The 15,783-nt window shown below is 39.8% G+C and overlaps 1 protein-coding gene across 3 annotated transcripts in view; it reads right to left on the bottom strand.

Moving 5' to 3' along the window:
- The window catches only part of Crebrf (CREB3 regulatory factor), a 61,044-nt gene that overhangs the window by 22,829 nt on the left and 22,432 nt on the right, over window positions 1-15,783 (bottom strand). For all 3 annotated transcript variants that reach the window (XM_017317723.2, XM_011246717.3, NM_029870.2), the window contains exons 3-4: window positions 14,141-14,266; window positions 10,678-11,767 (exon numbers count right to left, since the gene is read on the bottom strand). In XM_017317723.2, the coding sequence (XP_017173212.1) occupies window positions 10,678-11,767; window positions 14,141-14,266 (1,216 nt within the window). The remainder of the gene's footprint in view (window positions 1-10,677; window positions 11,768-14,140; window positions 14,267-15,783) is intronic.

The raw sequence follows: 15,783 nt of genomic DNA, 5'->3' as shown, positions 1-15,783 counted from the left end.
TGTGAAAAACATTCATGAGAATTAAAAAATAACCTCTCATTTTTAAGGAAGTGAGTTCTTGTTCTTGAACCATGCAATCTAACAACCCGAACCAGTTGTAGCCAGTCTACAGAATAGGCTCTATTAGCACTCGGCAGTTGGTTCAGAAGAGAAACTGAAACTTGATTTTTGCACCTCTCCTGGAACTTTGCAAGATCATCAACTGCATAGCCATTTGCCAAGAAACAGAATTTCAGGAGCTGGTCATCACAAAAGGATCTTTGTAAACCACTCACTCAACCCCAGACTACTGCTCTGACAGGAGTATAACTAGCCTTATTTTATTGATTCAAAAAATGTCTTCCTATTTCTCAGCCACAATTTCCTTTTGCACCCCTCAAGTTGGTTTAAATCTTTCTTTCAAGAAAAGAAATAATTTGTATCCCCCCAAAAAATTTAAAGCCCAAATAAGTTCTACAAAATTGTGTTAATTTATGGTGCAAGTATGTCATTCACTAACATTTAGAATACTGCACAAGTAATCCTAACCCAAAGCTTCACTTCAAGTCAAGTGAAAGTGAATGAATTTAGATGGCATATTCATTCATTAAGACATTAAGCAGCATTATCACTTAGATCCAGGAAGAGCACCAGATTACACTAAATACCTTCTAATACATAAAGCCACTGCCTAGCTGCTCAAGGAGAAAACGCTATGGAAGAAAAGGAAAGAGGATATGGCTAGACAGACTTAAAAACGTGTAGTCGCTGTATAAATCAAAATTCTGAGAAGATGGAAATGGTGTCATGGAGACTGAGTTTTCTTGAATTCACCTATGTGATCTCAAAAAACTAAAAATGTAAATCAAATATGGTGGGCATCCCAGCATAATCTGTTAGAAGAATCTCTGGGTAATAAACTGGGAAAAGCTAGATGCCAGCTGTTTGAAGATGTGGATGGGAGCTACACATCCAGAGTCTAATAGTAAGGAAAACAGAAATGTATAAAGCAAAGGAGGACCTTTCTGATCTGCCCCTTACAATGGAAGTGGTGTCTAGACACAGTCTTCCATAAAGACCCTTATGGGGCAGGGCACACACCTGCTGATCCCTCAGATACTATGAATCCCAGAAAGGCCACAATCCAAGATAAGGAAGAATTTTTCCTGACCAGCAAGTTTGATCTTTGCTGGTAAGCAACTACAAGAGTGATGTGCTTTGTCTGACACAACGTTCAAAGGAGTCCAGCTTCACCTTTTGTTGAGACTTGTGGTGGTGCTAAAGGGAAGAGGAAGCCACACACTACTAAAAAGGATAAGTTGACTCTACTGAAATGAAAAGAAAAAAACCACACAAGACAAAAACAGTAACAACAAAAACTTGCCAACCCATACTCTTGTAAAACACAGGAAAAGCATTACTAGGCTGTGTGCTGAAATCTGGCAAGCAGACTAAAACTGACTAACAAAGTCTGCATCAGAACCATGAAGTATTCAACAACATGGCTAGAGACAGAGTTGGCAAAGAAACATAAAGATGTAAGTTCCAAGCAGCCTTGAACACTGGAAGAACTGTGACCTTAACTGTGAAGAACAACTTAAGAGTTTAACATGGGAACAAAACACCCATGGAAGGAGTTACAGAAACAAAGTTTGGAGCTGAGATGAAAGGATGGACCATGTAGAGACTGCCATATCCAGGGATCCACCCCATAATCAGCATCCAAACGCTGACACCATTGCATATACTAGCAAGATTTTATCGAAAGGACCCAGATGTAGCTGTCTCTTGTGAGACTATGCCGGGGCCTAGCAAACACAGAAGTGGATGCTCACAGTCAGCTAATGGATGGATCACAGGGCTCCCAATGGAGGAGCTAGAGAAAGTACCCAAGGAGCTAAAGGGATCTTCAACCCTATAGGTGGAACAACATTATGAACTAACCAGTACCCCTGAGCTCTTGACTCTAGCTGCATATGTATCAAAAGATGGCCTAGTCGGCCATCACTGGAAAGAGAGGACCATTGGACACGCAGACTTTGTGTGCCCCGGTACAGGGGAACGCCAGGGCCAAAGGGGGGGAGTGGGTGGGTAGGGGAGTGGGGGTGGGTGGGTAAGGGGGACTTTTGGTATAGCATTGGAAATGTAAATGAGCTAAATACCTAATAAAAAATGGGAAAAAAAAAAAAAAAAGAATCAAAAAAAAAAAAAAAAAAAAAAGAGTTTAACAGACATCTGGACAAGCAGGAAGGACCATTGAGAATTGAGGTTGCGAGCAGCAATCAGGGGAGACTGCATTCAGACACTATACCCCATCAAGCTCTTCCCTTTATATTTAATACCCAGTACCAATTAACCACATCAGTCTATCCTCTTCTCCCTTTACCCTTACTCCTCTGGTCCCCTTTCAATTTTCTTTTCTCCTAAGCTTATACTCTTTGCCTTCTCACATTTCATTTGATAGGTTTTCCCAAAAATTACAGGCTAGCCTGATTTGTACGGTTTACTTATCTCATCCTGCCGGGTCCTGGGAATCTTTTAGAGTATTCTGTTGCACTTCTTTCCATCCTTTTGTTTTTTCATTCTCCATTAGGCAGACTGCCTCACTGTGTCCCTATTTCGCCTTCTCTCTTTATTTTTTTCTTCCTCTATTTTTTCTTCCTCTCTTTTTCCCGATACTAACCACAAATTCTTTTTTTCCCATTTCTACTCATCTGACAGGAACTGACACCTTAGTCTATCATGCTACTAGTGTTCCTTTATTTCCTGAAATAATTAGAGCTTAGGGGATGATTGTTACGTAACCATGACTGTAAATTCATACCAGGCCTATATTTTGCTAGTGATTTTTTTCTGTAGACAACATTTTAAGTCCTGGAGACTTAACTAGTGCACGAAGCACCAGTATAGCAGAGCAAAATGGCATCTCAATCCTATTACATCTGAGTCTCTCTTAAATGTTCTAAACATTTCTAATAGAAGAGTAAGAATGATAAAAATACTCAATCAACCTAATTCCAGATGCATAAATCCCTATGCAAAAATATAAAAACAACAAACAAAAAAAGGCAACATGGTTCCTCCAACATTTACCAGATAGTAATATTCTCCAATGACAATGAATTAGATGAAATTCCAGACAACAATTATATTTAAAGAAACAAAAAGGACATAAACCAAATTCTGAATGAATTTCAAGAGAATATAAACAGCTAAGAAGAAGGAGGAAGAGGAGGAGGAGGAGGAGGAGGAGGAGGAGGAGGGAAGGAAGAAGAGAAGAGAAGAGAAGAGAAGAGAAGAGAAAAAAGAAAAGAAAAAAGAGAAGAGAAGAGAAGAGAAGAGAAGAGAAGAGAAGAGAAGAGAAGAGAAGAGAAAAGAAGTCAGCACTGGACACAGTGCTGGCTAGTTTTTAAATGATAAAATCAGACTAAAAAGATTTGTGACCACCTAACCAGCTCTACAGAAGATATTTGAAGGAATGCTCTGAGCTAAAGAGAAAGATCTATCCCATGAAGGGATCGCTCTATCTTATAAGGACACATATGTTTTATCTCATTTTGACTTCCTAGATTTTACATAGATGAAATCATCTATAATATGGAAGTACAAGTGCCATCAGGGGAAAAGAGGAACTACATCGGAAGGAAGTGCAGAGGAAAGGGAGAGCAGTAGCAGGGCAGCGTCCCACCCTTCCTTCCTTCCTAATGTTCTGACCCTTTAATACAGTTCCTCATGTTGTGGTGACCTCCAACCACAAAATTATTTTGTTGCTATTTCATAACCATAATTTTGCTACTGTCATGAATCATAATGTAAATCTATGAAATGCAGGATATTGGATATGGGACCCCAAAGGAGTCATGACCCACCGGTTGAAAACGGGTGTAGTAGGGTATGAAGAGGATGTACTCAGTATATATTCGTGTGTGTGTGTGTGTGTGTGTGTGTGTGTGTGTGTGAGAGAGAGAGAGAGAGAGAGAGAGAGAGAGAGAGAGAGAGAATGAATGATGAATATCAAAGAACTAAAGACAAAGATTGGAAGTGTACCAACAGTGGTAGAATACTTTCCTAGCATATGCAAGTCCCAAGATTTGTTGCCAGCACTTCAAAATTATATGCTGACAGTCAAAAACCAACAATAAATCCTTACTTATCAATAATTAATGATACTACAAAGTAAAGTAAAGTGTGATAGGGAAATGCCTCTCATCCAGTACTTGGGTGGATGAGGCAGGTGGACACAAGTTCAATGCCAGGCTAAAGTACATAGCATACTTCAGACAAGAGAAACAATTAAGGGCAAATGAGAGGGGAAGGTGATCCATGATAGTGTGTGCTAGACTTAAGAGTGGACTTTAAGCAGCAAGCTCTCACTAAAGAGAAAGAAAAGCTGTGTATGTTGATAAATGGGGGTTATTTCATCAAGAAGAACTTTTAAATATACCCACATCAAAACACCTAACTATATAAAGCAAATAATAACATTACTGACAAGAAGAAATGCTTAATCTAGTGGTGAGGAACTTAACTACTACTTGTCTTCCATAATGGATGGATCAAAAAGAGTATCCTCTAAGAGGGTACTCCCCCACCCATCCACAAACTCCTGCCTAACCATCCTCTACGATCCTCCTTCACTGGGGAAAGTAACTTAAAACAGGACCATCTATCTATCCTATCTATCCACAAATACAAACCTACAAAAGATACTAAAAGGAAAATTCCAACCCAAGGAGGTTAATTTAACAATGCCCAAGAAAACACAGGAAATAAATAATTTGACACAAGCAAAACCAAAAGAAGGGATGTAAGACATACACAAACAGCCGGACAGTGGTGGCACACACCTTTAATCTCAGCACTTGTGAGGCAGAGGCAGGTGGATTTCTTGAGTTTGAGGCCAGCCTGGTCTACAGAGTGAGTTCCAGGACAGCCAGGGCTACACAGAGAAACCCTGTCTTGAAAAGCCAAAACACACACACACACACACACACACACACACACACACACACTCACATCACCAACATTAAAATAACAGGAAAAAGCAAGACATAGCAGACTTGAACAACACTGAAAACAAGATGGACAAACATAGAAGCTTCCATCCTATAGCAGTGAACTTCAGATTCATTTAGAGAATAAACAATTATCTAGGACAGATTGCTAAAACTACAAAACTGAAGTAGTCTCACAAACTTATGAAGGATGAAACCATATTATTTTTTAAATTTCTTTTGTTTTTCGAGACAGGGCTTCTCTGTGTAGCCCTGGCTGTCCTGGAACTCACTTTTTAGATCAGGCTGGCCTCGAACTCAGAAATCCACCTGCCTCTGCCTCCCAAGTGCTGGGATTAAAGGCGTGTGCCACCACCGCCCAGCCCATTTTTTAATTTCTTATAGCACATACACACATCAGTGCAATGAAAAACAAAAATGATTTAAGGATTTTATTGCCAGACACTGTGGTTCTTGTCTGCATTTCAATTGGCCGTGGCAAGAGTACCATGAATTTAAGAAAAACCTGTGCTATACAGCAAGTATCAGGTCAGCCAGGACAATACAGTAAGACCTTGCAGAAAGAGAGAAAGCAAGAAAGGGAGAGAGGGACAGATAGGAATTACAGAATAAAGAGCAACAGACTACAGAACAAAGGCCAACTGAAGTTTTTCCTTGTAACTGTCTTAAGTCAGTTTGTTTCTACCTACACAAACATCATTACCAAAAAGCAAGTTGAGGAGGAAAGGGTTTATTCAGCTTACACTTCCACACTGCTGTTCATCACCAAAGGAAGTCAGGACTGGAACTCAAGAAGCAGAAGCTGATGCAGAGGCCATGGAAGGATGTTACTTACTGGCTTGTTTTCCCCTGGCTTGCTCAGCTTACTTTCTTATAGAACAGGGATGGCACCATCCACAATGGGCCCTCCCACCCTTGATCACTAATTGAGAAAATGCCTTACAGCTGGATCTCATGGAGGCATTTCTTCAAGGGAGGCTCCTTTCTCTATGATAACTCCAGTGCGTGTCAAGTTGACACACAAAACCAGCCAGTAAGTAACAAAAGTTGCCTGGTTTAGGAAGAGTTTAAGTAAAATGTAACCTTAAGTTTAGTGTGAAGGAAAACAGCAGGGAGGAGGAGAAGAAAAAGTGGTACAGAGAAGGAGAAGAGGAGGGAGAAAGAAAGGTAAGAGAGGAAGGAGTGAAGAGTAGGGAGGAGACAGCAGCAGAATGGAGAAGGCCACAGATCTACCCCAAATAACAAAGGTGACAGAAAGATCATGATATTGATCTGGTAGATGAAAATCTTAGGGAAGACTCCATAATCATAAGCAATGCAAGTAGAAACAGAGGAATGCGGTTTTCTCAAACTAAAAAGCTTCTGAACAACAAAACCAATCAAAAAAGTGAAGAGACAGCCTATAAACAGAAGAAACATATACTAACAGTATATACAACATTAAGTTAATATCTAAAACACAAAAAACAAAAGATAACCCATCTTACAAACATGGTAAAAATCCTAAATAAGCATTTCTCAAAAGACATCCAAATGTTCAACAGTGGGGCTGGTGAGATGGCTCAGTGGGTAAGAGCACCCGACTGCTCTTCCGAAGGTCTGAAGTTCAAATCCCAGCAACCACATGGTGGCTCACAACCACCCGTAATGAGATCTGATGCCCTTTTCAGGTGCGTCTGAAGACAGCTACAGTGTACTTACATATAATTAATAAAAAACAAAAAACAAACAAACAAACAAAAAAACAAATGTTCAACAGGTATAAGAAAACATTCTCAATACCATTAATCATCAATAAAACACAAATAAAAATCAGAGACACACTATGCTACATAGGTCATAATGACCTGTCAGCAGTTGGACAGACACTGTTGTCAAAGAATGGTGAAAAGAGAACTCTTTTCATTGTCAGTGAAAATGTAAACTGGTATGGTTTTTATGGAAAGCAGTATGGAAGTTCCTCAAGAAACGGAAAATAGCTGGCATGGCAGAATGAACCTACAATCCCAGTACTCAGAAGCCTGTGTTGCAAGAGGACTCCAAGTTAGAGACCAGCCCAGATTATGTATTCAGTGCCAATGTAAAGGAGTGAGCTAGGGCTGGAGAGATGGCTCAGTGATTAAGAGCACCGACTGCTCTTCCGAAGGTCTTGAGTTCAAATCCCAGCAACCACATGGTGGCTCACAACCACCCGTAATGAGATCTGACACCCTCTTCTGGAGTGTCTGAAGACAGATACAGTGTACACACATATAATAAAATAAAATAAATCTTTATTTTAAAAAAAAAGGAGAGAGCTAGACACTGGGGATTTATCTCAGTGCTACTTGTCTAGTACATGGAACAAACAGGGTTTGCCCAGTACAGAAAAACAACACAAAAAGCAATGGCCAGCACAGAATACACAAGGCCCTGAGTTTGAGCACAATCATCTAAACTAACCAAATAAAAATACCAGCGGGTGTGGTGGCGCAAGCCTTTAATCCCAGCACTTGGGAGGCAGAGGCAGGCGGATTTCTGAGTTCGAGGCCAACCTGGTCTACAAAGTGAGTTCCAGGACAGCCAGGGCTGCACAGAGAAAACCTGTCTCGAAAAACAAAACACACACACACACACAAAACAAAAAACCAAATGATTAAGCAGTCCCACATCCCTGAGGAAATGGCTCTGCTCTTTCAAAAGGCTTGAGTTTGATATTCAGTATCCATGTCAGGCCACTCACAACTGCCTGAAACTCCAACTTCAGGGAATCTGACACCTCTGGCCTCTGAAAGCACCTGCTTTTTGAGACAGAGTTATACACCTTATACACTTATACACCACATGTGTGCCTGCTGTTCAAGGTAGTCAGAAGAGGGCACTGGACCCCCTGAACTGAAGTTACAAATAGTTGTCAGACACTGCTTGGGTGCTGGGAACTAAATTCCGGTCCTCTGTAAGAGCAACAAAAGTGCTCCTAACCACTGAGCCATCTCTCCAGCCTCTCAAAATTTAAAATAATAAAAATAAATTTTTTTGATTTGTTTTAAATGGCAAGATGCATACCTTTAATCAGGAGATATTCAGAAGACAGAAACACACAAATCCCTTGTAGAGACCAAGCTGGTCTGCACATAAGTTCAGAACAGCCAGGGCTATATAAGACTATGTCTCCAAAAATATTAATAGAAAGCATTCTCTTGAAAGCTACCTGTACTCCTATACTTACCATAATACTTCTAATATCCAAGCAAATGTACAGATACAAATATGCAAATACATACAATATAACTTATCCTCTAAGGCTTTTACATTTATGGCAAGGTGAATCTACTTGTTATGCCAACTAAAACAGAACAGGCAGAGAAAGACAGCTTGCAAAGTCTCCACATGTGGGACTAAAGTCAAACATATAGAAGTAGAGAACATGGCTGTCAGGAACTGAAGATGTGGACATGTGAGGTGCTCGTCAAAGAGCAAACTGCTGCTTTGCAGAGTAAGTTCTAAAAAATCTAATGTACAGACAGCATATACAAGAAATATAGTTAGTACTCAAAAAAAGAAAATATAATTATGTCAAGTAATGGATGTTAATTAGCATGTGATAACAATGTAATAAATGCAGCAAAATACCATGCTGTGTATCTTAAGTATATCTCAATGAAAGTAATACAAAGTCAAGGAAAAGCAAAATCACATCTAATATGGCATCAACAGCACACCTATTACTTGCCTTGATGGCACTGAGAGTTACTGATCCTAGGATCCACCTGCTTGTAAGCACCACTGGAAAAGGCACTTCTTCCTTCCTCACATGCTTCCCCTTAGTTCTCTATCCTTTTTGTGCTAACACACCCCTTAACACCCCACCCTAATTCTGTACAAGACCCTCATGCTTAGGTCTAATCTGCCAGTCTTCAAGAGCCACACCTGAACAACAACGATGGAGCTACAGAAACTACCCCTATTATAACCAGTCAAATTTCCTTTATACATCTCAATGTAGATTTTTATCAATGTACTATGAGAAAAATGGTCCTGACAAAGAGAAAAGACAATTCTATCCAGGATTCTAAAGTAAACCAAAGGAAGAAAAAAAGGTATAAACTCTTTTCCTCCAAGTTAAACTTGAGGTATTTTTTACTTACTTAAAAAATACCTAAGCCAAACAATTTGTGGTATCAAATGCATAAGTATTTGAATTTTAAAAATTATCAAGGGGGCTGGAGAGATGGCTCAGAGGTTAAAAGCACTGACTGCTCTTCCAGAGGTCCTGAGTTCAATTCCCAGCAACCACATGGTGGCTCACAACCATCTCTAACGGGATCGGATGCCCTCTTCTGTTGTGTCTGAAGACAGCTACAGTGTTCTCATATAAATAAATAAATAAATAAATAAATAAATAAATAGTTAAAAAATTATCAAAAATGAGAAAATCTTTGATGAATAATAATGCTTTGGAAGGGTGTGGCTCAGAGGTAGGTTTACCTAGTATATGTGAGGCTGAGGTTTAAATCAACATTGCACCAGCCACAGCCATACCCACCCACATGCTCTTGCACACACATACATGCACATTCACAGACACATACACACCCACACACCTACACACCCACATACAGGCACACAGACACAGTGCTGCACTCTGACATAGTCACTGTCCACAGTTTCAGAAAAATGTCATTATTTACAGTGCCTTAAATGCCAGAAATCACCATTTGATAACTTTGATAACTTCACAAAGTTTAAGTTTTAATTGGTTTTATGCAGAATTATTAGTATCAAGACTAATTTTGAAGCAAGTTAACTTTTGCTTAAAATTTAAAATCTTCACTTCTTTGTGTAGTATTTTTAACTGTGTGCCACGTTTTTATAAATGGTTATAAGCCAACAGTGGCTCTAACCCAAACATGTAAATGCTAAAGTGAACCAGCTGCCCACAGATCTGTTTCTTTTTCTGTCTCGTTTGTATGTACTGTACACAAAATGAAGAAGCATCCTCCCTCATGCTCTTCAAACTGTAGCATCAACTTTCTCATCTTAGGGTTTTTTTTTTTCCTATTTGTTGCTTTTTAGAGATAAGGTCTCACTATATAGTCCTGACTGCCTTGGCACCAAGTACGTAGACCAGGCTGACCTCAAACTTTTGGTGATCCTCCTACCCCTACCTTCAAGTGTTGGGATTATAAGCATGTAACATCTCTAGCACAATATATATTTTCTTAATACAGCAGACAAAGAAAATGCTTGTCTTCAGACTGTTTACTGAGCAGGCTTTGTTAACTGAGCATGAGTGACATGAGATGACACCACTTGACTCTATTCTGCATACACCCATCTTAGCCACAAGAGGGGCATATGCAAAACAGGGCACCCGATTTTAAACCAACATACTCTTGGAGTTTTTACTTAAGTGCTCAAGAGGGTGGCAAAGTAGATCACTTAACAAAAGAAAAAAGAAAAAAAATAAGAATAAGCCCTCAAAGAATCAAGATAAACTATGACATAGGCACAAATGATCATAAACACAAATGATTTTAGAATCATGTGGCTAAAAGAAAGCTACTTTTGATCCAAATAAAGACATTAAGTTATTTATTTATTTTTTTAATCCCCGAACTAAAATATAGCAACCATCCAAAACAAGCTTCCTATTTCAAACAGTGACTAGAAAGGTCAATTTAGTAGGCTCCAAGAGTTATACCTGGTTCAGAGAACGTGTCGCTGATATCATCATCTCTGTCATCCTCATAATCCTCTTCCTCTTCTTCCTCCTCTTCATTTTCAGAAAGCTCATGCTCGCTGCCAAACCCTTCATCATGGTCCTCATCATCAAACTCATCTTCATCATCCTCATCATCTTCAGGACTGTATTTGGTTGGCTGTTCTCTCATGTTGTCAGAGACAAAAAGAGAATAATTGTGCTCTTCTTTTTTCTGGGATGAATCTGAAACAGAAGTGCTGGCAGAAAGGCTGCCACTCTCTGCTGTGGCAACCAACCCAGGACTATCCTGCGTCAGAGGACTAAGTAATAGCTCCTGGGTTTCTTTGAAAGGCAAAGCAGGAGTGCCCCGACCCTGATGCGGCTCCACCCCCCTTCTCTCCTGTCTCTTTGCCACAGCTCCACAGTAGCAGGTGTTCTCCTTTGCTGCATCTATGTGGACCTGGCTCAGCAAGGGCCGGCCCTGTTGCACAGGGTTGATCTTGACTTTTGCTTTTTTTACATAGTCTTTACATTCAACATGAAAATTCACCTTTTCATTATGATACATGTTGGTCTTCACCATGATCTGTGTGCTTGAAGTAGGTTTGCTTGCTTTTTGGACACAGTCTGATGATGGGACCTCAGCCTGAAGTGTCTTTGAAGAACACACAGGGGCAGCTGCTCTATTTGTGATCTTTTTACTAGGAAAAGAGGAGGGGGGCAAGGGATTTTGTTTGACACTGAAGAGTGAGTCAGGATAATAAAGGGAATCGGAAACAGACTGAGAGTCCTCACTATTGAGCTGGGCCAGTGTTGGAGTTTTACTGATGACCTCTTCATCTTGGTAAGGGCTAGAAAAGTCATCAAGACCCAGGTAATCCACCTCTTTTGTCCCCCAAATGTCACAGCTGGTGAGCTTCGTGTACTTAGTTAAGTCTTCACAGTATGTATCCCACTGTTCCCAGTTTGAAGTTAAAGCATCCTCATTGTCCAGGACATCTGTGAAAGTCTCCAGATTTTCAATGTCTTTGCAGTCTTCCAAAGAAAGGAAGTTGTCTCTAGGATTCTGTTGATAATTCATCTCTCTATCCTAAGGAAGGTTTAAAACGGGAAGTCACATACCATGCTTTAGGAAGAAAATATTCACCTCCACCCATACCTGCAAATGCCAAAATAAATACTCTACTTCTGGTCTGTTTTAAGAGAAAAGCTACTGACATGATAGCTTCCTTGCCCTTATATCTATTACCTTTATTTCACTGGGAAAGAACAAATGGGAAAATACTCTGAGAGGCTAAAGTATGGGCCCAAACATTAAGGCCTCTTCTGATCTTAGAGGTATTCTTTAGAAATGAACTTCAAGTAAGAATCAAATATTGAAGACTTTACCTTCATCACAGAATTCCTCCACTTAAGGAAGAAATTAAATATGAAGACAAAGAGCCCAGAGAGTGCTGAAAGTTAATTGTGAAATTCTAAGGACTTGGATAAGACCTAGGTAACAATTCTTGGCATGGGAAGTCAAATAGTCCTCACACACTGCAAAAAAATGTGATTTTATATTGTAGTAAAAGGCCTGGAGTGGTGGCACACACCTTTAATCCACTCAGAAGGCAGAAGCAGGATGATCTCTGTGAGTTTGAGACCAGCCTGGTTTATATAGCAACTTCCAGGCCAGTCAGAGTTTCATCATAAAACCCTATCTCAAAAATAAATAAATAAAATGTAGTTATATTCTATAGCCATGGAAAATAAAGTTGAGGCCTAATGCACTAACACAAAAGGTTATCCATCACATATTACTTTGTTTAGAAAAAGCAAACGCCAGCTGAAGAGAAGGCTCAGTGGGTAAAGGCTTAATGACAACCCTAACCATCTTAGTCTAACCCCAGAACCCATCCCATATGATGCAAGGAAAGACCCTCTCAGTTACCCTCTGTTCTAAACATCTACACTATGATATGTGTGCAGACACACACACACACACACACACACACACACACACACACGCACGCACTAAGTAAGTGTGGGGTGGGGGTTGGGGATGAATGGACTATATACCATTCCATGCAAGGTAAAGGCATATTCAAATGTTTACATATTCATCTGTTTATCTGCTAGCAGTAGTTAGCTTTTGGGGAAAATCTGAAGAAAATCTGAGTGAAGGCTCAAAAAAGGAATGGGTTTTCAGTTTTCCAGTTTACTTTGTTCCAATGAATTTTTAGTTTGTGTATGTGTGAGTAGTAGCTTCACTTTAGTAGTTTATATACCATACCCTATTTTTATTAGATATAGAACAATGATTTTTAATGAACTCACAGGCTTATATACTCAACTTTACAAAATTTCAGCATTTCTGTGTTGTTTAAATAACATGTAATTAAAATTATACTGGGGGCTACAAAAATGGCTCAGCAGTTAAGAGCATTTACTGACTTTCTAAAGAACCCAAGCTAGGTTCCCAGCACTGCTGTCTGGAAGCTCAAAACTACCTATAACTCCCAGCTTCAGGGATATGTTTGTCACCTCTGGCCTACTTAGGCACCTTCACTGATGTGCACAGCTAAAATATAAGTCCCCTACCATTGACCATTGGGCTAGTCATAGTGGCACAAACCTTTAATCCAAGCACTCATGAGGCATAAGTAGGCAGGTAGCTGTGAGGTTTCAGGCCAATCTAGTCTACAAAGCAAGTTCCAAGCCAGCCAAAGCTACAAGTGAAATCCTGCTTTTTAAAAAAAAAAAAAAAAAAAAGAACAAAAAGAAGTGGGGCTTCAGAAAACTTAAGAGAACTTGATGCTCTTACAGAAGTCCTTGGTTCCATTCCTAGCACACACTTGGTGGCTTACAACTAAACTATCTAGTTCCACAGGATCACATATGCTCTTTTGGCCTCTGTGGCTCCTGCATACATGTAGTGCACAGACATGTGCAAGTAAACTATCCCTGCACTAAAATAGTTGTTTTTTACCTTGGGAACTTTGTGTCTACCTCAGAAACAAGTCAATACCCTATGACACTGCTTATAGTGGCTAATTTGTCTTATCATCTCTACCATATATCTTGTGCACATATCATTTCTTAATTTGTGAGCTTAAAAGCCCTTTAGCAGTTTACTGTACTATATGTACACACAGCTTACTTTCCTCATGAACAACTGGACAGATAATACAACTGGACAGATAATCTCTTCATATACTACTTTCATCAACTTGGGTATCTTTTTAAAATTACCAGACTTAGTCACAAGAATCAAACCCAACCCCTAGTCACGTCCCTTTTCTTAAAACCAGACCTGTGTGGCCCCCACAATCCTCCTCCTTCAGCCTCTTGGGTAATGGTTTTACCTGAGCGAGGCTTCACATCATGAACATTCTTTTCTCTTTTCAGACATTCATAAACAAAAACTCTGCATCATCATTTTGATTCAAATCAATTAAACTAAAAAAAAAATGTTGCTTACCAGCTCATACATGAAATCTGGATCAGAACTGTTGGCTAAGAGATCTGTGCTCATCAGAGTCTGTTCTGAAAAGGTGTGGCTTCGAAAGGCATCCCCAAAAGGCGGGTCCATTCCGCTTACGCTGGGCTACAACAAAACCATTTCCACATTTCATTTGCATACAGCTTCAAGCCCAACTTACTACACATACCTCAGTACATAATTAATTTCAAGAAATAACCCTGTCTCCCAGCCTGGTCTACAAAGTGAGTTCCAGGACAGCCAGGGCTATACAGAGAAACCCTGTCTCGAAAAAAGAAAGAAAGAAAGAAAGAAAGAAAGAAAGAAAGAAAGAAAGAAAGAAAGAAAGAAAGAAAGAAAGAAAGAAAGAGAGAGAGAATGAACCCTGTCTCTTTTGTGTAGCACACCAAGAGCTTTCCTAGCAATGAACTTGGACCTCTATGAGGAAAAGAGCTAAGATATATATAAAAAAATCAGAACAGATAAAAATATCAGAACTGTAAATCTTAACTTCTAAAACTTGAGGTTTGGGGCACTAGAGTCAGCATACAACATTGGGCTCTTTATTTTTTAAGGTATATATATAAATATCTCTTAAAATCCTTCTTGCCAGGCGTGGTGGTGGTGCACGTCTTTAATCCCAGCACTTGGGAGGCAGAGGCAGGTGGATTTCTGAGTTCGAGGTCAGCCTTGTCTACAAAGTGAGTTCCAGGATAGCCAGGGCTATACAGAGAAACCCTGTCTCGAAAAACCAAACCAAACCAAAACAAAACAAAACAAAAAACAAAACAAAACAAAACAAAACAAAAAAATCTTCTCTAACAAGACTCTATTCTAATTACCCTAAAGAAGAGAATGCCCTCCTATTTTCTGAGGGCTGCAGCAAAAGTAAGTCAGACCTCATACTATATTCCTGAGTCCAGTGTCTTACTTCCCCAAACAAAGAACATCTGGGTATCTTTCTGTAAGTTTGGGGAGGGGGGTATGTGGAAGTCACAGGACAACTTGCTGAAGTCAGTTTTCTCTTTTCATCTTGAGGGTCTGGGAAACTAAATGCAAGCCAATCATGCTCTGTTGCAAGAGCCTTTCTTTTCCCACTGAGCCATCTTGACAGCCCAATTTAGATATTTTCAGTCCAAACAACAGGAACAAAACAATAGCCTCCTAAGTCTCTAAGACATGGCTAGAAATATGGACTTGCTCTACTCTTTTCCTCTCTGCCTTTTACAGTTCATCACCTGTCCAAACCACTTCAGCTACACACCTTGGCTCAAATAAAAGAGAAGCCACACTCTGAAATCTAACTGCAAAAACTAAACACATTTAACACATTTCCCACAAGTTTCAAGAGTTTTATAAGCATTAGAGGCTTTCCTACGTACTTTCTACTTCCACCCTCCTCTTCTGACCCTGACCTGCCTTCTCTGTTCTAGGTACTCCCACATCACATGTGCTCAGATTTGTTTCATTTTTGCCAGAACCTCCAAAACTTTGAGACCTTTCTTTTTACAAAAATTTAGCTTAAGCCAACAAGTTTTAGAGTCCTAATTCATGCAGCCAATAGACAGAAGACCACACCTTGCTTGTGGCTCTTTGGGCACAGAGGTTGAGATGGAAGCGGCTTCTAGTTCTTTAAGTTTCAG

Source organism: Mus musculus, chromosome 17, assembly GCF_000001635.26.
Source record: "Mus musculus strain C57BL/6J chromosome 17, GRCm38.p6 C57BL/6J".
NCBI classification, from domain to species: Eukaryota; Metazoa; Chordata; class Mammalia; order Rodentia; family Muridae; genus Mus; species Mus musculus.
Note: the sequence above shows the minus strand (reverse complement) of the source record. Positions and strands in the feature narration are given on the sequence as shown.